General features: G+C 44.2%; 1 protein-coding gene across 8 annotated transcripts in view; it reads right to left on the reverse strand.

Moving 5' to 3' along the window:
• Positions 1-25,703, reverse strand: part of MYO16 (myosin XVI) — a 183,567-nt gene that overhangs the window by 127,489 nt on the left and 30,375 nt on the right. For 7 of the 8 annotated variants that reach the window (XM_048501914.1, XM_048501905.1, XM_048501895.1 and 4 more), the window contains 6 exons: positions 20,263-20,387; positions 17,205-17,330; positions 14,788-14,863; positions 11,284-11,431; positions 8,095-8,245; positions 2,121-2,231 (listed from right to left, as the gene is read on the reverse strand). In XM_048501914.1, coding sequence (XP_048357871.1) covers positions 2,121-2,231; positions 8,095-8,245; positions 11,284-11,431; positions 14,788-14,863; positions 17,205-17,330; positions 20,263-20,387 — 737 coding nt within the window. Of the gene's footprint in view, positions 1-2,120; positions 2,232-8,094; positions 8,246-11,283; positions 11,432-14,787; positions 14,864-17,204; positions 17,331-20,262; positions 20,388-21,794; positions 21,826-25,703 lie in introns of those variants that run through there. The other variant, XM_048501930.1, reaches the window with a different exon arrangement.

Genomic DNA, 25,703 nt, shown 5'->3' on the forward strand with positions numbered 1-25,703 from the left:
GCTTACTCAAACGGACTCCAGATTTCGATGTTTGGCACGGCCCTCCGGAGAAACCCCCACCAGTTATTATTGACGGTCACAAACACTACGAGATTGATGCTGTCCTGGACTCCCGCTATTCCCGCAATCGTTTGCAATATCTGGTCTCGTGGGTGGGGTACCCTTCTGGACATAACCAGTGGATTTATTCTGAAAATATTACTGCTCCCTCTTTGATTTCTGCATTTCATAAAGCATTTCCTCATAAGCCAGGGGGGGAAGGGGGCCTTCTTTGGTGAGGCGGAGTGTAAGGTTGTGATTTAGTTAGAGTTGTTGGTTCGGCCTTGGAGGAGATTCCTCCGGTGCGTTGGGCTGCTTGCCCAGCGTAGGTGTTATCGCTTGCTTAACCTTGCTTTCTGTCTGTGTGAAACTTCTGCTGGTTTGTGGGAATGAGTAATTGTTTATGTCCAGTTCTTGGCGGGAAGAGAGGCCCGTAAAAGCAGTCGCCCGACAAGGGAGGGGGGGTTAGAATCTGCATTGCCTGTAGAGTCGATCATGAATGCCAGCTCATTAAAGAACTATTAAAGTTACTTTTGGACTGGACCTTGCTGATTCCTTACACTGGTTACATGCATCTTGTAGCAATTACATTCAGTTAGGAATGAATCTCAATCATCCAGATACAATCCCCCTGACACTAGGCAACCCCCCCTCTCTCTTTTCCCATATTAAGCTAGGCCTGGTTGGTCCAGCATTGGGAAGAAGGAGGTGATTGGAAGTTATGGTAACCTTGTAGGGTTTTCAAGGCAAGAGATGAACTGAGGTGGATTGCCTTTTGGCAACCAAATACTCACTACTAGAGTTGACCCTGCTCAGTTTCCAAGATCTGACTCAACTGAGAAGTCCTTAATTGTTACCTAGCTTAACAGTATGAGAACCTTTTAAAAGTAGCAGTGGGGAATATAACTCAGCTTGGCAGTGCGAGAGACAGGCTAGGGGGGATCTTTTAGACAACTATACCAGAATTGGCTTTTGAAATGTTCTACAGAGAATACAAAAGAGACCAGATTGTAGTTTTAAATATTTGCATATAAGTTTTTGGTTGCAAACATTCATACAGTAAGACGTTGAGAAACATACACACAGTTCCTATTAGATATAAGCAGGGAGGAAAAGATAGGTTTGGATGACAGAGTGGGAGGGGGAGCGGGGGACTTATACATTACTTAAGTTCAGCTGAAGAAGTCTGGAAGAAGGCAAGGATCCCTATGCCAGCATGGGAACCCTAGCGAAGGACGATATATTGCGTCTCAAACCAACTAGACCAAGAGAGGTTTCGCCAGTAAAGAGCACTGAGTCTAGGGTACACAGTATTTTTATACCCCTTTGTGCAGGTAGGAGCGGGATCAGGTAAGTTTCATTTTCATTTTCCTGGATCCTTTGGGATTTCCCATGCTGGGATCGTTGGGCTTGAGCTAATCAAAAGCTCATCTACTGATTCTAAGTACCAGGATAATAGAGCCAATTGTTCCTTGATTGTATCAGGAAAGCCTTTAATGGCTTTGAGCAGAGTATCTTAAAAGACTCTGCCCAGGTAACTTATTCAAATTTGGCTGAGGCTTTAAGTGGATCAGGAAGGGATAGTTTGTTAGGGAGATTGTATCTAAAGGCAGAGGAAATGTAAAAACCTTGTGACAGGGAGTAGCCTAGAGTCATTGTGTTCCAGCAGCTTTGGCGGGGTGTGGTATTCAAGATGCATGTCCATGGTCCATGCGGCTTCCAGATTCTTTGGACTGGAGTAACTCATTCACTGATCTAATCTTACAAACAGACTTTTGCATTTGGCCTGCTTTTAGGTGGACACTCTGCTACACACACACACACACACACACACGCACGCACGCACGCACGCACGCACGCCACACGCACGCACGCACGCACAAATTTGAGAATTAGCATTTGCCAGTACATATTGTAGGAACAATAATATGAAATACATATTTCAGTAGAGCAGGATATGAAGGGTAGGGCAACAACATCCAAGTCAGGGAGGCTAATTGGCAGCCACAGCAATTAACAGCTCAGAGTCCTTTTCCACGTTCTCTCATAAACAGATATGGGAACAGTTTGAAAACACTCACATATATCTGATTGTTACTGAAGCGCTTCTGAATTTCATAGAGCAAACTGCTATCTGTCAGCTCGCTCAGAGTAGCCAGATCATCATTTGGTGCTGGAGGCATTAACTTCACCTGGAAAAATGCAAAAAAGACATCAAAATAATGAAGATGATCTCAGTAAGCTGGAAGTAGGGAAAAGGCAGCTGGAACATTAGTCACCAGTGGACTGATATGAGTATTGAAGCAGGATATGGAGATTGTAGAGAAGCTAAATACATTATTTATATCAGTTTTCACTCATTATGGAAGATCTTGGGATCTTGTGTGAACAGCTTTTGCATGAGAGGGTATCTGAGAAAGTGATTCAAATAGATGTGGTAGGAGTGAACTTTCTAGGGTTGAGAAAGTAAAGTAATCAAGTCCAGACAACACCTACCACAGCGTTCTTAGAGAATTCATAAGCAAAACTGCTGTTTACTCACTTAATTCAAAAGCCTTTTATTGGCATATCACAGTAATTAAGATAAAATCTTCAAATAAAATAAAACTGAGATAAGAAAAAAGAAAGAAAAAGGAATACATTTGTTCTGTGCATACAATTGCAGACCATTAAATAAATCATTTGGTTTCAATTATTTTGAGAAGAAAATTTGCAACCAACTCATTAAATATGGGATCAGGATTATTCAAAAGACTTGGAATAGCAACCATGTCTGCCAGAGTCGTGGAGAATAACGGAATGAAATTTGCATATCTGTCTCTGGCTCCCTTGGTTCTTAGGCAATGAAAAAGGGTTTCAATCTGGTCTTGGTTGCAAGGGCATAATCTATGAGCTTTGTCGAGATTGTTGAACCTCCCAAGAAGAAAAGAGGAGGGCATGACATTAAATCTGGCAAGCACCAGGGCTCATATTTGGGTTGGATTAGTCATAGTAATCAGATAGTTGGCTGTTTGGCCTTGAATGGGAGGAATTGCTAGGCTTAGAGGTGAACAGGTACTTTTGGCCGCATTTGTCAGTGATTGGAATTCCCAATCAAGAGGTTTCACTTTTAGGGTTTTATAAGCCTCATTAGAGGTAAGCATATAAAGAAATTCCATCAAAAGACCAATGGATTCAATTTTCTCCTTGATGGTATTACACCAATTCATAGATTTACTGTCTTGTTAAAAGGAGTTTATGAAGTTAGAGGTATCCTGCTGATAGTGGATTTTGAGCCAGTGTTTGAATGTTCTCGAGTGTGGACTGTCCTGTCTCTAGGCAAATAGCTGCAAAGCGGACAAAGTTAGGGAGGCCCATTACTTTATGTAAAAAAATGAATTGTAAGGTGTTAATAGATTGGTTGACGGCGTTTATCCAAATTGGAAACTCATATAATAGTTGTGATCCAACTTTGGTGTTAAATACTTTTAAGTGCCGCTGGGATGTACCTGTTGCCTGTATTATAAAAGAAATGGGAGATTGCTCTGCAACTGTTGGAGGCCATGATTAGAGCCAGATTGTGATGTGGGCACCAGGGTTAGTGCATCCCAAGGGTTTTTTTTTCTCGGGTTCAACCGCCCCATTGCATGTCCGAAGCTCTGCCCCCGTTTGTGGTTTTTTTTGTATTTTAAAGTGCTTTTTTCAGTTTTTGGCCTGCAGGGGGAGCATTTTTAGGCTAGCAGCACCAACATTTCAGGCTGTCATCAAGTGACACCCCCGATGATACCAGCCAGGTTTGGTGAAGTTTGGTTTAGGGGGTCCAAAGTTATGAACCTCCAAAGGGGGTGCCCCATCCCCCATAATTTCCAATGGGAACTAATAGTAGATGGGACATTTTGAGGGTCCACATCTTTGGACCCCCTGAACCAAACTTCACTAAACCTAGGTGGCATCATCAGGAGAGTCTCCTGCTGACACCACCCAGGTTTGGTGAAGGTTGGCTTAGGGGGTCCAAAGTTATGGACTCCCAAAAGGGGTGCCCCATCCCCCATTGTTTCCAATAGGAGCTAATAGAAGATGGGGCTACACCTTTGAAGGTCCATAACTTTGGACCCCCCAAACCTGGATGGTTTCATCAGGAGAGTCTCCTAAAGATACCCTGAAAGTTTGGTGCTGCTAGCCTAACAATTGCACCCCTGACAGCAGGAAAATTGACCCCCCAGATTTCCCCAGATTCTCCTTTTGAATCAGACCCCTTCGGCATGGATTTAAAGGGAGAATCTGAGGTCCCCAGATTAAAAATTGGAAGTGATTTTGTTTCAGGGTGGGGGATAATCCACCCCAAAACAGCATCACTTTCAATGTTGTTTTAACCGGGGACTCCAGATTCTCCCTTTAAGGTGGATTTAAAAGGAGAATCTGGGCTCCCTAATTTAAACACCATTGAAAGTGATGCTGTTTGGGGGTGGATTCCAGCATCAAAGCAGCCGCCCATGGGGAGGGCCCCCCCGCAAACCTCAGGTTTTGCACCAGGTTCCATTTTCCCTAGCTACCCCTCTGCCCGGAGGTTGTTGATCAGGGTGCTGACTTCTGCAGTGGCGACTGGTGGCCAATTGGTCAGTGTCTAATGAAGCAGTTTTATTGAGAGTATTTTGATGAAAACAATTAGAAAAATAGTTAAACCAACTTTCTGGGGAGATGGAGAAAATAATAGAATTGTGTAATCCAGCAGTATTATTTACCAGCGCCCAAGAACTCTTTACATCATCTATCTATATAAAAAGCTAACCATTCGTTTGTTGGTGACTCCCTAACTCCGAAACGGCTGGATGGATCGCCCCCAAATTTTTACATGACGTCCCTCCCTGTTATGGGCAGGTAATCAGACCTTCAAATCACCAAAAGTCCATACCTGAGCCAGGTAAAAGTATTTTTCCTGGTGCACCAGGCCATGAAGCTGGCTGTGTTCAACTGTCACCCTTAGAAGGTTCGTGCAGCCTGTCTGTGGCCTGAGGGCTTGGTATGCCCTTACAATGTTTGTGCAGATGGCCAGAGATGAGCAGTGAAAACAGTAAAGAGGTAATACTGTTAGGTAATACGAGTGGAAGTGAACACATACACACTTTGCCATGTGAGACGTCAAGTGGGGTCCCCCCCCACACATGCAGATAACTTTCACTCTCTGTGCCTCACCCACTGCTACCACACAACACACATACACATCCAGCTCATCCTCACACACCTCACTCTGCCCTCCCTCACATCTAACCACCACTTACCCACTTCCTCACCCATATTCGCCACAGCTCTCTTTTACTAAAAGCAAGCTGGAGTTTGCCTTTTTCTTCTAAGAAAATCCATGGGGTGGGGGTGAACCAACACTACTGGCTCCGCTTCTTTTGCACGTGGCCCTTTAAGAACCCAGGGAGCTGGCCTCGATCTGAGCGCCTCACCCCCCTGCCTCTGCTGCCTGACTGGGATAGCCTCCTAGCCCCAGTTCTGCCTTCCCCAAGCCAGGACTGTGCGTGTCAACCAGCCTCATGGACAGCGGGATTCGCACTCTGGACAGTTCCGTTGTGGAATGGAAAGGGTTACCTTATACTAAAAACTAAGACAGCACCATATAATACTGTAAATTGAAAAGGGAAAGAGGGATTCCATTTGACCACCCCAAAAGAAGAAGAAGAGGAGGAGGAAGAGGAGGAGGAGGAGAAGTTTGGATTTATATCCCCCTTTCTCTCCTGTAGGAGACTCAAAGGGGCTTACAATCTCCTTGCCCTTCACCCCTCACAACAAACACCCTGTGAGGTGGGTGGGGCTGAGAGAGCTCCGAAAAGCTGTGACTAGCCCAAGGTCACACAGCTGGTGTGTGTGGGAGTGCACAGGCTAATCTGAATTCCCCGGATAAGCCTCCACAACTCAAGCTGCAGAGCGGAGAATCAAACCCGGTTCCTCCAGATTAGAGTGCACCTGCTCTTAGCCACTATGCCACTGCTGCTCCCAAAAGGCTATGCTGGGGATCATTGGACCTGCATGGACATCTGTGTGGGTTGTGGACTGTGATAAGAAGGACAATTGCCACAGCAACGCGTGGCCAGGCCCCGCTAGTTGATAATAGAGGCTTGCAGTAGTTTATTTCATTGTAATTTCGTGAATTCTAATCGCTTCGGTATAATTAGAGTTTTGAGTTTGTATTTAAGAGTGGCTTCTGTGTCGGGGTGTTTTTAGAACCAGTGTGGTGATAATTCCGATATAAAGTTTGTATATTGTTGTTGTAGGTGATACATTCTTTTCGATCCAATCACTTTGAATTTGCTGGCTATTTTTACCTTTATCAGGATTTTTACCTTTATCAGGATAGTGTTGGTCTGCCAGTAAGAGTTTCATATTATTCATGAGTTTCTAATTATTCATATCTAAGGATGCCAAGTTTAGATGTCTCAGTATTAACTATGGAGTTTTTTAAAGTTGTGATCAAGGGAGAGTTAAGTCAAATAGTAATTTTAGTCTTGGTGCGTGAGAACCAGTGGTGGGATTCAGCAGATTTGCACCACTTCAGCAGAACCAGTTAAAATGGTGCTTGTAAACAACTAGTTGTTAAATTATTTGAATTCCAAAACTGGAACCAGTTGTTAAATTATTTGAATCTCACCACTGGTGAGGACCATACTATTCAAGGAAGATATTTTTGAAGTGTTATTAGATTTGTGTTCAGAGTTTTATTATAGTTAATGTTCAGGGTGGGATGTAATGGGAGATGGTCACTCAGAAGGAAGTCGCCAACAAAGAACGATTGAATTGAGTTCAATAGATGAGGGGAGACAATAACGTAATCAATTATGCTGTGACCCTGTGTAGTTACGCATGTATACTCAGCATTTTTTAAAATTCCGAGGCCATTTAGCCAGAGCTTATTATTTTTGATGGCAAATTTAACCAAATTCACACCCACTGGATTTAGAGTAAAGTCTTTGGATTACGCAAGTGAGGAAGTAATAGGAGATGAGTGTAGTCATCATCCAAGCCCTCGCTTGTCAAAAGGGCAAGTAAGTCGTTGCCGACACGGGTGTTAAAGTCGCCAGCAAGGATAAATTCAGCATTGGGGTACTCCCTTGAAATAAGCTGATGCTGAACTTTCATACAAATACCCCAAAAATTGTTAAGCTGGAATTGTAAACAATGTTGGGCAATGTAAACGTGTGTGTGTGTAAAGTGCTGTCACATTGCAGCTAACTTGTGGCGACCTCTTACAGGGTTTTCAAGGTAAGGGACTAACAGAGGTAGTTTTGCCATTGACTTTCTCTGCACAGCATTCCTGGAGTTCCTTGGTGGTCTCCCATCCAAATATTAACTAGGGCCAATGTTGTTTAGTTTCACATCTTAAAATCTACTGCAACTTAAATTTTCCCACAGAAGTGAACAGAAAGCAGAGCACTAGGCAGAGCAATCATTTGCTCCAGTCTAATGTAGTAATCTCTATGCCCATCTTTACACCACTATAAAATTTTGCTGGTATGTTATACTAAACAGGAAGAACACAGTATAGTACAGACGTAACAAGAAATTACATGTGATAAAGGCTATTGATAGCTGGCTTTTAAAGGAACTGGGAATTGCCACCTCAAGATTGGGAAATTCATGGAGAACTGGGGGGTGGAGTCTGTGAAGGGTGGGGTTTGGGAAGGGGAGGGACCTCACCAGAGGACAATGCCACAGAGTCCATTTTCCAAAGCAGCCATCTGCTCCAGCTGGCTGGTCTCTGTCACCTGGAGCTCAGCTGTGATCCCACAAGATCTGCAGCCACCATCTAGAGGTTGGCAACACTAAATACTCATTAAGAGCCCCACTGCCATATTTTGGACAGTTCCCAGGTAGAACTCTCCCACCCTGACTGTTTGGATAAACACCTCTCCTGGTACCCCAGCTCCTGCATCAATATAGTCTACTACATCAATACCCACTTGTTTGCTCACCTGGGCATACCATGTCAGACTTCAGTTACTAGAATGCTTGGATGAAAGTGTAGTAAGAACTATTCACAGTTTCCAGATCTAGACCCTGAACACACATCTTTACCTGCTCAAGTTTTGTTGGGCTGTTCACCATGATGCGTTTGGAGGCATTCTCTTGTGGCTGCTGCTTCCATGAACCTTGAGCAACATCTTTGAACATGGTGTCTCTTTCCATCAAACTGTCTTGCTTGGCAATTGGCAAGGCCAAAGGATTGCTGTGGAAGAGAAGCAATAAAGCAATTAAGGACTTCTGTTTGAAAATTCTGACAGGCAGCAGAACTCCAGGACAAATAGTGAGAGTCATGCTATAAGTGACACTGAATTTGGGTTTCCTCGCGTTTCCCCCCCTCTGCTGTGTGCTCCTTGCGATAGTCGCATGTATTGCCATTCCCAGCTTGGTGTTGTGATTAAGAACAGCAGACTCTGATCTGGAGAACTGGGAGAACTGGGTCCCTCACTTCTCTCTATAAGTGGAGGAATCTTATCTAGTGAACCTGATGTGTTTCCGAACTCTTACATTCCTGCTGGGTGGCCTTGGGCTACTCACAGCTCTCTCCAAACTCTCTCAGGCCCTTTCTGCACTGTTGGATTCGACCTTAGTTTGACGTAGGTCTGATCCAGGTACTCCGCACAGCCGTAGAGTTCGACTCGTCACAAGTCTAACCTAGGTCGCCTCTGCTGTGTGGAAAGCCTCTCAGCTCCACTGACCTCCCAAGTGTCTGTTGTGGGGAGAGGAAGGGAAGGAGCTTGTAAGCTGCTTCGAGACTCACTATGGTTGGGAAAAGCAGGAAATAAATAAAAGCTCTTTTTTCCATGGTCCTGGTCATGGCCCTTGCAATTGTGCCACCAAGGGACTGAAAAAACAATCGCAAGGGAATGGAATGGAATAGTAACCTGCAGGACACACCAATGTGCTGTTGAATATTCCAGGAACTGAGTGGACAGCACAGACACCTGGATCCCATCAGATGGGCCACACTTGATGGAATTGGGCAACACAATGTCACTTCTGTTTTGGCTCTGATATAACTCATGATGGAATTTTCCCCATTTTGGATCTGGAAGAACATCATGGTTTTCCACATTTTAATTTTTGTCACTTATGCGATCCTGTTGCTTGGGGGCGGGGGGAGGGTCTGTTCCCCACCTGTTTTTCTGTGGTTGATTCAATGTTACATCATTTTATATCCTGCATAAAAATCAGCAGTTTAACACTCCCCTCCCCCCAGATGGGTGGGCCACAACAGATAACGGGGCCCTTCCCGCTCCCTCCCTCCCTCCCCTCCCCCCCCCCCATGGTAGGTGTGCCTCAACCAAATGCTGGTTGTTTCCTACACCTCTCTCTGCCTTCCCTGAACGTCCTCCTCAGAGCCATTTTCTCAGCTCCCTCCTGGCCCTGGCCTGTTTTTCCTGCAGGTCTCTTTATTTTGGGGGAGGGGAAGGGCTAATGCTTTAAAGATGGACTCCAGAAGATGCAGAGAGACAGAGCATGAAGCTGTGAAGCATGGAAGCGACCATTTGGATGATGTAATCACAAAATGGCAGCCACTCCTTTGGAGTGGGTGAGTGTGGGCACACACAGTGGCAAAGGGAGGGATTGAAACGTTTCATAATGGTTGGGAGATTTGCGCGGATGTTGTCTGTGGGTCTTATCTGGCTTGACTCTCAGCCAGCTGTTCCTGGATGAGGAGGGCTGTCCTACTGCCAGGGTCCCCAGTGGCCCCCGCTGCCACTTTTCCCAGCGCCCACCAAGTGTCCCAGTCCCAGGTGAGATTTCTCCCCAGCAAAGTTTCTGACTGGCCACTGGAGATTTGATTAACTGTCCTGATTTTTAAATAAAGGTTACTTAGGCCACAGCTGCCACCACAGCAGGAGGAGGATCTTTAAAGTAAGCTGTGACAGCAGCCATTTTGTGGCTGCCTCCCCTTCCAACAGCAGCTATTTTGTAGTAGCAGCCATTTTATGGATGCTGTGTCAGAAATGTATAGTTGTCCCTGAATTGTCTGTAAAAGGATAAGGATCCCTGTTGTGCTAGATGACAGCTGCAGCCTCCCCTCACACACACATACAAATGGACAGGACACCCCTGTGTGCTGAATTAGACCACCGCCAGTCTTGTCGAGGTCAGCCCTGCCTGCTCAGACTGACAGTGGCTCTCCAGGGGAAAACTTTTCCATCACTCGCTCCCTGCTCGTTTTCAGCCGGCGATGTCAGGGCCTGAACTTGGGGCCTTTTGTGTGCAAAGTGGATGCTCTGCAGCCCCTCTGTTATGTGGCAAAACTGCATTTATCTCAGCAAAAGTGATTTGATTTAAAATGCTCTGTCCCCAGCATTGCCTTGCAATATAAATCAACATTCCAAATAGAATATATAGGAGGTTCTTGGAAAAGCCATACAGGCAAATCAATAAGCTGTGTGGAACCTGAACATTGAATACATATCAGAGTACCATTTTAAAAAAATATACTGCAATCTCATCAGAAGCTAAGCAGGGTTGGCTGTGGTTAGTAACTGGATGGGAGACCACTAAAGAACTCTTCCCATACGAAAGCAAAGGCAAACGTCCTCGATAAGCCTCTTGCCTTGAAAACCCTTACAATTGCCAGAGGTTCACTGTGTCTTGATGGCACTTTACACACACAGAGAGAGATACTGTCAGGACTCCCCTGCATTGACAGTGAGCCAGCCAGACTTCAGAAGTTCCAGATTTTATTGCCAGTGACAGGAAAGCAACAGAAGAGTGTTCTGAAGCTCAAGCCCTCAGACCAGCGCTCTTACGGATAGGACTTTTCATCCCCCCCCCCCTCCCCACATGTGAAACCCTCAGCAGGACAGTTCCCCAGCAACATCTCCAGACACCCAAGGTTACTCGATAAGCCAGCTGTGGAAGAAGGCAGAGTAGCAGAAGCAGAGCACGGCTGGAAGTTCCCCAGGCAGCCCAGCCCCCATAGCTGCCATCCTGACAGATACATCTTTTGGAAAGATATACACACTGCATCTTTTGGGTATCTCTTAGGTACAAGTATCTCTGAGATGCTCTGTATCTTTTGGGCATCTCTTAATATGCTGGGAGGGAAAGTGGCAGGGACATCAGAATACCAGCTTACTCATTATGACTTGATAGGTAATGAGTTAAAGAGCAAATAAGTTCACCATTATGTATCATCCACGCCCCCCCCCCAGCTGCCAATTCTGAACTCCAGCTGCCAATTCAGAAGCCATATCCATTTCTCATAAGAGGATGAATACTCACAACTTATTCGAGAGCATCGGTAGGTGATGGATAATCTCTTCATACGGTCCTTCATGCTGTAAAGCAGCAAGGGAATCCATAGTTTTTTCATGCCAGATGACTTCCACATCAAGCAACATCTCTTCAATAAACTCTGAAGCTGCAACATCTAATTGTTCACAAGAAAACAAATGAAGAGGTAAAGCTGGAATTAATATTACAAGTCAGATTAAGACAAATGCACTTAGAAAGTGAAACATTATTTATTTACATCATTTATACATCTCCTTTTCCGCCATTGGGGACCCGGCAGCCTACCTCGTCCTCCTCTCCTCCATTTTACCATCACAACTGTCATGGCCCCAGCCAAAGTAGCTTAGGCTCTGCCATGCTGGGGGTAAGAGTTTCTTCTTTTCGGCCTGAGATAGTAAGTTATAGAGTCCCAAATGTTACCTGCCTTTTGGAATTTTCTCTTTCCATAGCCCTTTTGGTTGCAAGGAGCTGGCTCGCTTGGGGAGGGGAGGGAGGGGAACCCGCTGAGAACATATAATTGGTGTTGAGTGAAAAGCTGACCAGTTCAGACCATTTTAAAGTTACATACCTATGATGGCTATCAATAAAACAAGCAATGGGGCAGTGACTTTTGTAGCAGGTTCTATGCGCTGGCTGTTCATCTGCTCAAAATAAATGGGTCCCTGCAAGTCTATCAGTGGAAATACTAATCCACAGTTGGGTTGAGCAATACAACATCCACACCCCAAATCAATCATTGCCCACAAGTCTACCCCAACAGCTGGTGGGGAGGTTTTCCCCAAAAGCAACGGGGCTTGGGAGTTGTTAGTCAGAGCCCAGCAAAGGGGTGTGTGTCAGTCCCCCCTCCCAAAGTCCAGCCACCTCTCCTCATGAAATCAGATGAAACTTTAGTAGAGTTGCTGAAGAAAGAAATAGAAGGCCACTGTGACTTTAAAGTTTGTAAGCCTCTTCTTACACAGAGAAATGGGTGGTTGAGTGACTGGATATATGAATCAGAGAAAACTGTCTGCCACGATGTCAGGTCAGCAGGGCATTTTGGGTTTGTCAAAACACTGCATTTGTTGAGAAGGCAATTCTGGTGGAAGTCTATGTGAAAAGATGTAAATATGTATGTAAAAGGTTGCCCCATTTGTGCTATGGCCAAAAGAGCTCCAGGTAAACCCTTAGGGTTATTGAACCCATTAAAGACACCCTCCAGACCCTGGGAGGCAATCTCTGTGGATTTTATCACTGATCTACCAATGAACCAGAAAAAGACAGTGACCAAGTGTAGAAGGGAACTTTTGAAAGGGAGACCCAGAAATCTGTTCTGCAGAATTTAAGACACCTAAATATGGATCATCAAGGAGTTGCTGCTGTCACCTGCAACAGCTGTGGAATGTTCGTTTTTCTGCCAGAGGATGTGGGCAGCGATACCTGCAGCAAGTGTAAGTTGGTTGCTTTGCTAGAAGAGAAGGTACAACAGCACATTAAGAAGAATGAGACTTTCCTGGAGCAGATGCTGCTGGGTGGAGGACACATCGGGGACATCTCTGAGCAGAGGCGTACAGTGGCCAAACAGCGCCCAGAGACAAAACAAACTCTGGGTGGCACATGCACAAGTGTGGCACGGAGCCCTGCCCCCACACAGTGTGGAGCCCTGCCCGCATGCATCCCTGCGTCCCTGCTGCCAGGCCAAGGGGGTGGGGTGGGGCAGAGGGAGGGAGGGAGGGAGGGCGAAGTCTGAGAATGCTTCATGCCTCGTCAGACTTCATCCTCCCTCTGCTCGGCCTCGCACATCATGGGCAGGGCCACGGGAGGCAGAAGTCTGGCCAGGCACAGAGCCTCCTCAGACTTCATCCTCCCTGCCTCGGCCCTGGGATGACATGGGCGGGGCTGAGGGAGGGTGAAGTCTGACTAGGCTCTGTGCTTCATCAGACTTTGCCCTCCCTCGGCTCTGCACATGTCATCAAACGGGATGATGTGGGCAGAACTGGGAGGCGACTGAAGTCTGGCAAGGCACCCTTGGCCCAACTCTCTGGTCACATGGGGGGGCGATTTTGTGCCCCCATGTGACCAGATTTGTTGCACCCGGGGACCCACGACTCCAGGTAGATACACCTCTGTCTCTGAGGAGGATGGCAGCTCTCAAACATAGGAGGTAGGCAATTGGACCAGGAGAGGGGGAAAAGGGAGGGGAACCTGTTGGGAACATATAATTCATGTTGTGTGAAAAGCTGACGAGTTCTGACAATTTTAAAGTTAAATACCTGTGCTTGCTATCAGTAAAGCAAGTCTTTTGTTACCAAGATGTTGGTTCCTGTAATTTGAGCAAGACTGGGGTTGTGACAACAACAACCCTGAGAAGAGGGTTAGGTTGACAGTGTGCGACTGGTGGAACGTCACCAAGTGAGAATGGAAATTTGAACCAGGATCTTCTGACCTAGTTTGATAACTTAACTGTCCTCGTATCTCTTTGATTTTAAAGTGAAATGTAGATATAGGCTGAAAAATCATTGTAATTACCTTTGTATACGAAACAACAGTATTTTTGCAGTTACAAGTAGAAAAACTTTATTCAAGGTTTCTGTAAAAAATCTTTGCTTGAAACCACAGTCTTCATCTCAGTTGGGATCCTTTAATGCTGCAATTTACCAATACAAATCAATTGGATCTCTCAAGACTTTATGTAGTTTGGCACTTAGATTAGTTTCACAGAAACTACAGAGAGCTTTCATTGGGATATTTGGTTAATACAGCACAATAATGCAGCGGAAGCATACTGGGTCTATAACCCTACCGAGATATTGGTTACTATAGCAGAGTTTGCCCAGTCAGCGAAGTATGACATTGACTGCAGTAAATAAATCTCCCAAGAATTTTGTTGCAAAAAATAAAACTTGAATGTATTAACATAGATTCTGGTCACATTCAGGTGGAGGTCAAAAGGAAGACAGAGAAACCTGATCTACTTTCCCCATTACAAGTGACCAGCTAATCTGGATCACATGAATGGAAATAAGAGGCATTGTTTCCATATGGGAGAGCTGTAAATACATGTGATTCCATGACAATCCACATCTATATGGAGAGAGGAGAGGTCAGAGGGCAGCCAAGGGTCAAGACAAAGGCCATCCCATTCAAGGAGATAACATTTCCACAAACTCTGAGTGATGCAGTGCCCTCCAATGTCCAGCCATGCTGAGTTGCTCACTTCAACAGCTTTGGCTTTCAAAAGTTTTTACTCTGAAACTCTTTATGGTCTCTAAGGTGGTACTATACTTGAATCCAGGTCTTTAGATGGAATCCCACTTAGCAGAGCTAAAGGTTTTATAGTAAAAATGCCATAAGATACAAATGTTTAGAATTGATATTTTTAGATTCCCTGTTAAAAATCAAATAGGACACAATGAGATGTTTAACTTGCACGGCACTATGACTGAAGTGCCTGTAATAATCTGGCTAGCAAACCCTTCACATCAATGCATTTCACATACATGGAATAACACTCACCAGACGACTTCTCATCATTGCAGTTGAGTAGACTTGGGTTGGCCCAATGCGCCAGGAGGAGTTTCACAACATTTGCCTAGCAAGGGCAGAAAACAGAAAAATGAGGCAACTCAGACAAGAAAGGAATACTGAATACTTTTTCTCTAGCTGCCACATGAATTATCCTACTCAACTTTGTTTTTAGAGTTATAAAATACCATTTTCTGTGCCCTGAACAGAAACTAGCCAGATCTCAGAATCTAAAAAGGATTGGCCCTGGTCAGTATTTGGATGGGAGACCACCACATAAGCCCATGGTCTCTATGCCAAACCAGACGATGGCCAATCACTTTGCATGCCTCTTGCCTTGAACACCCTGCAGGGTTTCCATGAGTTGGCTGAGACGTGCCACCAGTTGCCACCATCACCAATACCATTCTTGGCATTATTTAATATATGATTCTTTTTTTCAGGCTGCTGTAATCCACCTGGGCTCTCACTGAGACTGCAAGTACAGTAAACCAATACATTTTTAAAGGCTTCTCCTTATTTGCCTATTTTGTTGTCAGAATGTGTCACTCAGACCCACCTGTTAGGAATTTGTAACCATGATGGAAGGCATGAATTCCATATTATCTCTAGAGCCAGTGAAATCCATCAACCTCACCAATCAGCACAGAGAAAACCACCGCCATCCTTCTCTCCTCTTCCAAGTGCTAGAGTGTCATTCTGTTATTCAATGAGAAAATGGGGGAAGACTGGCTAAAAGAGGGTGCCCGTCTGCTTTGCCTACTAGGGCCAACACAGTTCTCAGCTCTGGGTCAGGAAATTCCTGGCGATGCGGGGTTGGTGTCTGGAGATGGGGGGGGGGGCGTGTTGGAGAGAGAGGAGATCACTCCGAGAGGCATAATGCCAGAGCCCATCCTCTGAAGCCTCCACTTTCTCCAATTAGGCCTTGAATTACTAGACAGGGCTAAGGAGCCATTGTCCAGAGACTGAAAGGTTGATTCCGAACAGGCCAAACAGAACAGGTGAAAAAGCCCAGCTACTGGAGCTACTGTCATGTGAAGCTCCCTCCCTCCCTCCCTCCCTCCCTCCCTTCCACCACATCATCCATGGTCAGGGAGACTCTACCTGCCCTTGCCCTGCCCTTGCTAGGAGGCTCCTTTTCCTTTTATTTTGCATGTGGCACCTGAGTAGTTATGCAGCTGCAGCCGGTCATACTGTGGGATGATTGGCGTGGCTGTTGGGGTTGATGTCTGCGTGCCTGCACAGCTCTGCATGTGTTGCCTGATTTTTTTTTTAACAAGAGAAGCGTCTCCTTGCGAAGGCGTGAAAGCAGCCCAGGTTGTTTCCATGGACTCCAACTGCTGCCTGGTGGCATGTATGGGAATGGGAAAACAGGAAAGTGTGTTCTTTTATAACGACTGCAACCTGTTATACATTTGCTGTGTGGAATCAGCCAAAGAGGAAAACATTAAGGCAGTTGGACTTGATGTATCATGGGAAATTGCTCTCATGGGCAGGGGCATTTTGGCTCTGGAAAATGGGACAGAGAGGGGAGGCAGGAGACCCTCACTCCCTGGGTCACAGTTCCAATCCAAATTGGGCCTCCTGGTCTTTTGAATGGAGTTCCTGTGCAAACTTGCAGCCACAATATGGCTGTAGTGTGAGTCCCTGTGGCAAGGTGGCAATATGCTGTCATGTGAACTTTGGCTCTCAGATTAAAAGAAAAACTTCTGGTAGTGTTGAGACACAGATTTGTGTGGAAGCAGATGAACAGTTTTCATGGGTGGGTATTTATATTACATGGACACAGAGGAAATAAATGGCAATGAGAAACTGAAAATGCATAGAGGTGGCAAAGGATTTACAGTGGCCGTTATCACCAGTGCCTTTTAATTTCCAGCCCTTTTAAATGGTTTTATTCTTTGGCAATTGAGGAGTTTGTCCATTTAGATTCTTCGCTATAATGATCACATTTCCCAGGACAGCAGCACTGCTGTTTGTACACCAAACACTACATCACAGTATTGCGCACTACACATGCTTGTTATATGGATAGAATTTAAAAAGCTGAATGTTAATGCACATAGATTTATCACTTGTTTGCCTGCATTATTCACATGAATATTTCTAAAAATATACACTACAGAAATTTAGGCTCATACTGCAATGATATAACTCATTTAACATGATATATCAACATGAATTAAATATGTTTTAGAAATATCATTATAAATTAGTATTTTTTTCACTTCATGAAATAGAATCGTGAGCACAGCTGTATGTCCCTCACCATTTGTGATCACTTCCCTTCACATATGCAGTCAGACTTGTGCTTAGGATCAAATATTTAGATGACACTCTAGAAATCTTGAACAGGAAGATTGAAAATTACACTAAGAGAAAAAAGAGACTAGAAAACTATACTGTACCTGCCCAAACTTCGCTGCTAAATGCAGAGGTGTCCAGTAGTGATTATCCACAACGTTGACATTGGCACCATGATCCAGAATGAGAGAAACAACATCCTTGTACCCATTTGCACAAGCAATATGCAGCTATGGTGAATTCAAAGACAGTTAAAAAAACTATACAGAAAAATACATAGCTGTATGCCAAGGACAAAATGAATTTTTCAAGTGAAACGTGCCTTCATGTCTTGGTTATTAGCAATCTCCTCCTATTTGATTGCATTAATTTATGTTTAAATTATTTTTGTTCTCTTAGGTTATATAAAACACGGTATTATTTGTGTGTCTACATTATAACTGAAATATAAGATCCCTGGTTTCTTTTTTGAGATCCATTTTAAGCCACGTACAGCAGAAAGTGCAAATTTGTCTTTTCACACTTTATTAAGATTTTATTAATAAAAATACAGTAATAGCTTTTCATTTCAATCATAATGGGATTTCTCTTTTCTCTTTTATTCTTTCAGGAACAACCAGCTGGTCAGGTGAATACCCATTGGGATGTCAGTTTTAGGTTTGTGTGACCACTGAAGAAGGTCAAAGTGACTGAAACACAGTTCTTATGTGGTGTATTGTGAAATGTATATTTTCATCAACTTTGTATGATTTTTTTTAATGTCAGCAAGCCTTATGTCTGCAAGTTACCTCAATTAAGGCTATTTCAGGTCCTTTTATTTTAATTAATAATCAGTGCATACAGAATATTTTCTATATTTTTATATTTTTGCTATCTTTAGCTCAATTCCTTAAACGTTTGAGTTGATTTTTGGTTGAGTTTGTTCCCTTTTTCTTTTGGTGGTTAAGTCTCAGTAAAACAGGCAGGCTATAAATATAGTAAAATAAATAATTTTAAAAAAATAAGAAACTTGACACAAGAGTTTAAATTCAGATTTCAGTTTTGTGGTTCAGTTCCACTAGACAAAAGATACTACCTCAGTTTGTTTAATGTCTCAGGCACTATATGAATTTCAGATTTTAAATACATCTTGATAAGTGAGTCAAGTACCAATGTATAAGGTTTCTGAAATCAAGATTCTAGTCCCCAAAGTTGTAACTGGTATGAATAGAGAAAATTTGCATACATTTATTTATTTTTGAGATTTCTATCCTGTTTCCCTGTCTTTGGGAAATTCATAGTAGTCTATAATCACATCACAACATCTAATGTTTATATATAAATATTTCATGGAATATCTAGTATAGTTCAGTTCAAAACTGTTGATGGCAACAATTTGGCTAAATGTAATTACCAGACAATTTATTCTTTTGAGATGATGTAAATTAATCTAATTTACCCAAACAACAACAACAACCCAAACGCAGTTAACTGTCTTGACATTTCAAAATAATAAGCAAGACTGGGACAAGCCATGGTTTTTAATATGGAAAGTTAATGCTAGAGATTGCACAATAATCAGCATTAGTCCAAGAAGGCATATATGGAATAGTTTCAATGGCAAACAACATCAGTAACTAATAATACAATATGAGTTCAAATATCAGCCCTCTTTCCAAACACTTAAAATGCTTGCATTTAAATCATTATTAACCTAAATGTGTTAATGGCACTAAAGTAGAACAAGTGGCCGGGAAGGTACTTAGGAGCAGAGGGGAGGGGCTGTGGTGCTCAGTGTTAAGAGCGTCTACTCGGCATGCTGAAGACGAAGAAAAGCTTGGAGTCACTCCCCACGTTTCTCTCATGCAAGGAGACTCAAGGTAGCTGACAAACTCCTTCCCTTCTTGTTCCCTCAACAGACCCCTTGTGAGCTTGGTGGGGTTGGAAGAGTTCTGTGAGAACTATGACCAGCCCAAGGTCATCCAGAAGGCTTCATGTGGGAAGTATAATTCCAGTTCACCAGATTAGAATCCGCTGCTTGTGTGAAGGAATGGGGAATTCAACCTGGTTCCCCAGATTAGAGTCCACCTGCTCTTCACCACGATGCCATGCTGGATCTCATTTAGGTCCCAGGTTCAGTCATCAGCATCTTTAGTTGAAAGGGCCAGGCTGCAGCGGGGTTGCCTGAGATCCTGGGGAACTCCTGCCCACCTGAGTGGCTCATGTTGGCCTTGATGGACCAAGGGTCTGATTCAGTTCCATGTTCAGGCAACTTGTGCATGATGTGATCCCACAGACATCCCTATGTCCTCTCCACATGTTAGTTTTTCAAAGCAACTGCTGTGCGGCCGTGGCTCAGTTTCAAAGCACAGGCTGAGTCTGTGTACTCAAGTGTTTGCTAACATCAGCATAAAGTCACAGTTAAAGTCACAAATTAGAGATCCTAAGGACAACATTTAAGGTCACCTCCAGGCTGGACTATTGTAACTCGCTCTACGCGGGCCTACCCTTGCGTTTGATCCAGAAATTGAAACTGGTCCAACATGCGGTGGCTCGCCTGCTCACTGGGGGCGCCTTCCGTGACCATATCCAACCGGTATTGCGTTGCCTGCATTGGCTCCCAGTTGAGTTCCAAATCATCTTCAAGGTATGGGTGCTTATCTTTAAGGCCTTACGCGGCCTGGGACTCTCGTATCTTCGGGACCGCATTACCGCATTATGTCCCTACTAGGCCTCTGCGTTTAGCAGAGGCCAATCTGCTGGTAGTCCCTGGCCCCTCAATGATGCGGCTGGCCTCCACGCGGGCCAGGAACACTCTTCCTCCAGCTGTCCGGGCCCTGCGGGATCTTGGTGAGTTCCGCAGGGCCTGTAAGATGGAGCTGTTCCGCCGGGCTTTTGGAGGGTCCAGTTGTTGATAGGTGCCCCCTCCTCTTCCTCTTCTTCACTTCTGGGTCTCTTATCACCTATGGGACCCGTTTCTTCCCCCTTTGGGGAGGGTTTTAATGAGGGTTATTGCAGACATTATTTGTTACTGATCGCTGCGTTTTAAATTGTTTTAATGTATTTAAGGGTTATTGTATATATGTGATTTATGTTGTTCACCGCCCAGAGCCCTTCGGGGGTAGGGTGGTATACAAAACCCAATAAATAAATAAATAAATAAACATTTACACCTGAGCTTACCAATGTGACTCCTTCACTGTTCTTCTGATTCACAGACCCTCCATTTGATAAGAGATTTCTGACATCTGCAAGCATTTCTGCTGACTTCTGACTTTTCATCTGGCTCAGAGAATTTAGTTCCACACCTGTAGAAAACATTTTAAAAAGCAACTAACTATTTTTTTACACAACAGTATCACTTTTGCAGTAAACTGGCTGGTCTCCATGTAGATCACGAAAACAGTCAAAGATGAGCCTTACTCTGGCCCATTCCACGTGGGCTCAAAACAGCGCCCCGGGCACAGTAAAAACACCATTCTGGGGGAGCACTTCGCACGGCTGCTGCCTCTGAAATGAGGTAGCACCACGCTCCCGCCCCCCCCCCCAAACCGGTGGGAAACCATATTTTTGAAAAACACTGTTTTGCACCTGGTGCCAAGCGAACGGCACCAGGTGAGAGTAGCTGCTTTTAGGCACGTCCTGTTTTTTTAAAAACTTACCTTCTCACCCTGCACAGCTCCACAGGCATGAGGAGACACGCCCCCGTGGCCCTTCAACCCCCGAAACTTAGCCATGGCTGCGGGGGCGTGTCTGCTCGTCCCTGCAGAGCTGTGCAGGGTGAGAAGGTAAGTTTTTAAGACAAAAGACATGCCTCTATTTGGAGGCGCCTCCGCAGGCCGCAGTAGCTCCAGGGCCACCCTCATGGGTTTACTTCTTAGGGCACGGTGGTCTGCTTCGCAGTGTGGCTTTCTGGTTCCTGTGTCACCAGCCAATCCAATCTGCCATTCTGTCTGCCTGTGCTATGCAACCTCCCTCTGGGAGGTGGTCTGCCACCTACTTTATTTGGGGGGGGGGCGGTTAGGGTTAAGTCAATGAGGCAATAGACTATGTCAACTTCATGGGTTTAAGGTATTGATAGACCTGCAGCACAATTTTTTTAAAAAAACTGCCCTTTCAGTCCTGGCCAGAAGAGCTGTTGTGTGGGCAGGGGAAGGCGGGGAGGACCTGGAAAACCCAAAGGACGTGTGACACATCCAAGTTCCCTTCACTGCTCAAAACAAGGAAGGAAAAGTCACACTTTGGCTGGTTTTGGAAACACAGAGCTTCTCTGACCTGAGAGTGCAGTGACTTTTGAAGAGGTCAAAATGAGTGCATAATTGAGAATCCAACCTGAAGGGAACATGCACTTAATTTGATGCCAACCACAAGTGCATAAAAAGCCACTTAGTAGTTAGAATATTGGCCTGGGCATTATCTCCTAGCCTAGCCTACTTCTCAAGGCTGCAATAAGGGTAAAATGAGAAGGAAAGAACAAACCATGCTTTCCTGAATTTTGTGAAGGAAGGGAAGGATTCTAGAATATTAATGATGAATGGGAAGGCTAAATTAGAAATTCAGCAAGGGGAAAAACTGTTGCTAGCCACACCTTAACTGAAGAAAGCAACCACCTAGCAAATGCAAGAGGTAGGCTGTACTGAAAAAAGGCATTTCCGAAGATAGCAACATATAAAGCAAAATCACAACCCTCCAACATTCAATTAAAGTTTAATTACCAGACACCGATATTGGTCCAATAAAGACTCAAATCGCATGAAGATAAATTGAAGGGAGAGGACCACATGCATGTTTCTAAAAGAGATTACAAAGATATGCTTAATAAAAACTAAAATAGCAGCAGCAATACAGAAAAGCAGAAGGCTGCACAGCAGAAAGTTGTTCTAAAATGAGGGTCTATGGATGTTTAAGCAAAAATAAAATTACGTGGGAACATAAAGGTAAGGAGGTTGAATACTTTTGCTAAAGCAGACAGAGCAATAAATAAATAAAAGTGTAGTTTCACTAAGAGTAAAGAAAGATACAAATTCCTGCATGGTTGAGGGTAAACAAGGAGGCAAATGTGGCTACTATCTGGACATTTTTTTAAAAAATAAGGAAGGGCTAAAAGCCAAGAAGCTGCTGCATTCAAGACATCCGCGTACATCAGAGCCTCTCAAAATCATCATTCATTTTGATAAAGGCAGTTGGCTGCATCTTCGTCAATAGTTGGGGTTGCCAGTTCCAGGCTGGGAAACACTTAGAGATTTCAGGGGTGAAGCCAGAGGAGGGCGGGGCTTGAGGGGAGGGACGTTAATAGGGCATAATACCATAGAGTCCGTCTTCCAAAGTGGCCATTTTCTCCAGGGGAAATGATCACTTGTAATCTCAGGAAATCACCAGCCTCCACCTGGAGGTTGTTAACACCAATTCTGACCCAAATGGCTATTACCGTGAAACATGAATTCACCCTCCTCTCAGTATATCTCTGGGTGAGACTCGGTTTGACTTTTTTTTAAATGAATATGAGATCGACAAATATTCCCCAAGGGTAATGGGCCAAGCAATGGTTAAACCTTCGGAAGGCATATCTTGGGCACAAGAACTCATGGAGTGTGCAGCATTGGAAGACTGTTTATTGGAACCAGATCTTGACTGGGTTCCCAATGATTCGCCCCTTCAGACGGCAGCAATGAGCAACCTTATTGAGGGGGTGGATTCTCGCAATGAGTGTGTATTTCATGATAGTAATGGGGTGTTGGACCAACTAAATGAGGTGGATTGACTGATATTGCAAACATCCGACCCCAATACATCTCTCAGCCTCCTATCTTGGAATATAGCGGGTTGGAAAAATAAGGCCAATAATCCTGATTTTTTAACATTTCTTAAAGATTCTAACATACTCCTGTTCCAAGAAACTTGGACCCCTTTCCCTATTGTAGCCCAAGGATATCAAGCATATTGTTTTCCCGCTCATAAATCCAATAAGATGGGAAGACACCAGGTGGGTCTGGCAATCCTAGTAGCGCAAGAATTGAACCTCCGGATCACGGAGTTGCTGGCATGCTATCATTTAGCTCAGGCTATTCTATGTGAGGGTTGATCTCTCCCCTCCTAGTGGTTAATATTTACCTTCCCCCTATGGTGGACAGCGAAACCATCCATTCGCATTGGATGCGTATCACAGATTACCTAGATAGGCTGAAACAACTACATCCAGCAGTGGCGTAGGAGGTTAAGAGCTCGTGTATCTAATCTGGAGGAACCGGATTTGATTCCCAGCTCTGCCACCTGAGCTGTGGAGGCTTATCTGGGGAATTCAGATTAGCCTGTACACTCCCACACATGCCAGCTGGGTGACCTTGGGCTAGTCACAGCTCTTCTGAGCTCTCTCAGCCCCGCCCACCTCACAGGGTGTTTGTTGTGAGGGGGAAGGGCAAGGAAATTGTAAGCCCCTTTGAGTCTCCTGCAGGAGACAAAGGGGGGATATAAATCCAAACTCCTCCTCCTCCTCCTCTGAACGATATAGTGGTAGCGGGTGATCTGAATGCTCGAATTGGAGGTAATGAGTCCTCCATGGTTACATCTTTGGGGTTTGAACTTGATACCTTTCCCTGGTTCTTCACTCTTCCTAGGTTCTCTAAAGATAATAACTCAAATATAGCTGGGAAAGAGCTGATTTCTTTTGCCATACAGATCAATCTATGTATATTAAATGGACTTACCCAATTTAGTAGCTCTGGAGAGGTTACCTTTGCAATTAGGAAGAGGAGAAGTGATATTGATTATATTTTAATATCTCCCAACCTTTTTGAATATGTAGATGATTTCCAGGTATTGTTCCACCATTTAAGTGATCATCTCTTCTTTCAGTTATATTAAAACATAAAACTCCTCCCCATCCCCATCCCCAGCCGATAGTTGAAGTGAGTTCGCCAAATCACTTACTTCCTAGAGTTAGATGGTCTGAGGCGTTGGAGTGTAAAATTACACAGCTTCTCAGCTCCCAAGAACTGAAGGAACTGAGGTTGGATATGCTAAGTGCTCCATTCCCGGATGAGATAGTTTTAAAACTTGATGACATCACCAAAAAAATCAAGGATTTAATCCAACAGTCCCAACACAAGATTGTATCCTCGCCCAATAAATCTCCATGCAGGTTGGAATTCTGCTCTAGGAGTATGGCCATAAAACATGCACTGCAGGAAATTTACAAAAACTATAAAGTCCAAAAATGGGATAGCCTGCCCGAATTTTATTTTACATTAAAAACTCAATTAGCATTGCAACTACGGACTAATCAACAAGAGGCAATTGATCATTGTTGGAATTCCTTGTTTCAATCAATACAGGACAATGACTAGAAGATTCTGGAAAATAGTCACTGGTGGGCTTAGAGATAGCAGCATTCTTCCTTCTAGTATCTCAAGAATGCAATGGTATGAGGTTTTTTTGGAAACAATGGAGGAGTGCCAGAAACCTCATTCCACCCTGGCTCATGTTCTACCTCCTGACAACCCCTGGTCCCCTGTGTCCTCGCTTGAGATTGGAAAACTTATAAGCCAAAACGAGGAAAAGCTGTTGGTCCTGACACTCTTCTACCAGAGTTGTTTATAGTATTTAGGGAATGGTGGTCCCCTATATTGGTACAATTGTTTAATATGGTTAACCAAACAGGCATAATTCCTGCTGTGTGGAGCGACTCAATTATCATCCTTATCTATAAGAAGGGTGACCCTGCCAGTCCTTCTAATTATAGACCAATCAGTCTTCTCAGTCTTGGGCAAACTTTATGCCAAATACCTCCTTGGGAAATTAACTGATTGGATTATCGATAAAAATGTCATAAGGAAGGAACAAATTGGATTCCAAAGGGGTAAGTCAACCCTCTACCACTGCCTGGTGTTAAGTTGCTTGATAACCAAATATAAGAGGAAAAAGAGCCCCTTGTATGCAGCCTTTATTGATCTCCGTGGCGCATTTGATTCTGTTAATAGAGATATTCTCTGGAAGAAACTCAGTAGCCAAGGTGTAGAGCCAAGGTTGCTTGAATTAAGATCCTGCACACAAACACCTATTGCCACGTGAGATGCAACATGGAGGGATTGTTAACCCCAAAAATTCAAGTTACTAAAGGGGTGAAACAAGGTTGCGTATTGGCTCCTACACTCTTCAAGCTCTTTATTAATGATCTAGCTTCCACACTAAGTGAGGCCCAAGTACATAGCCCAACTCTGGACTCAACTTCCATCCCCCTGCTTCTGTTTGCTGATGATGCAGCTGTACTTTCATGCTCAAGAGTCAGACTAAGGAGAGTGTTGTATTGAATATTGCACACTCAATGATTTGCAGCTTAACCTAGAAAAATCCAAAATTGTGGTATTTACCCATAAATGGAAAGCCACCAATTGGCGGATAGCCCACAGTAGCTTCGAGCAGGTGCAGTCGTATAAATACCTAGAGCAGGGGTAGGGAACCTTTAACACTCAAAGAGCCATTTGGCCCCGTTTTCCATGGGAAAAGAAAACACTTGGAGCCGCAAATGATTTTTGACATTTAAAATAAAGATAATACTGTATATTTTGGGTTTTTTTTACCTTTTACTCCACTCATTCTGAGAAGAGCATGGATGCGTCCGCCCTGCT

Source organism: Sphaerodactylus townsendi, linkage group LG01 (genome assembly GCF_021028975.2).
Source record: "Sphaerodactylus townsendi isolate TG3544 linkage group LG01, MPM_Stown_v2.3, whole genome shotgun sequence".
Taxonomy (NCBI): Eukaryota; Metazoa; Chordata; class Lepidosauria; order Squamata; family Sphaerodactylidae; genus Sphaerodactylus; species Sphaerodactylus townsendi.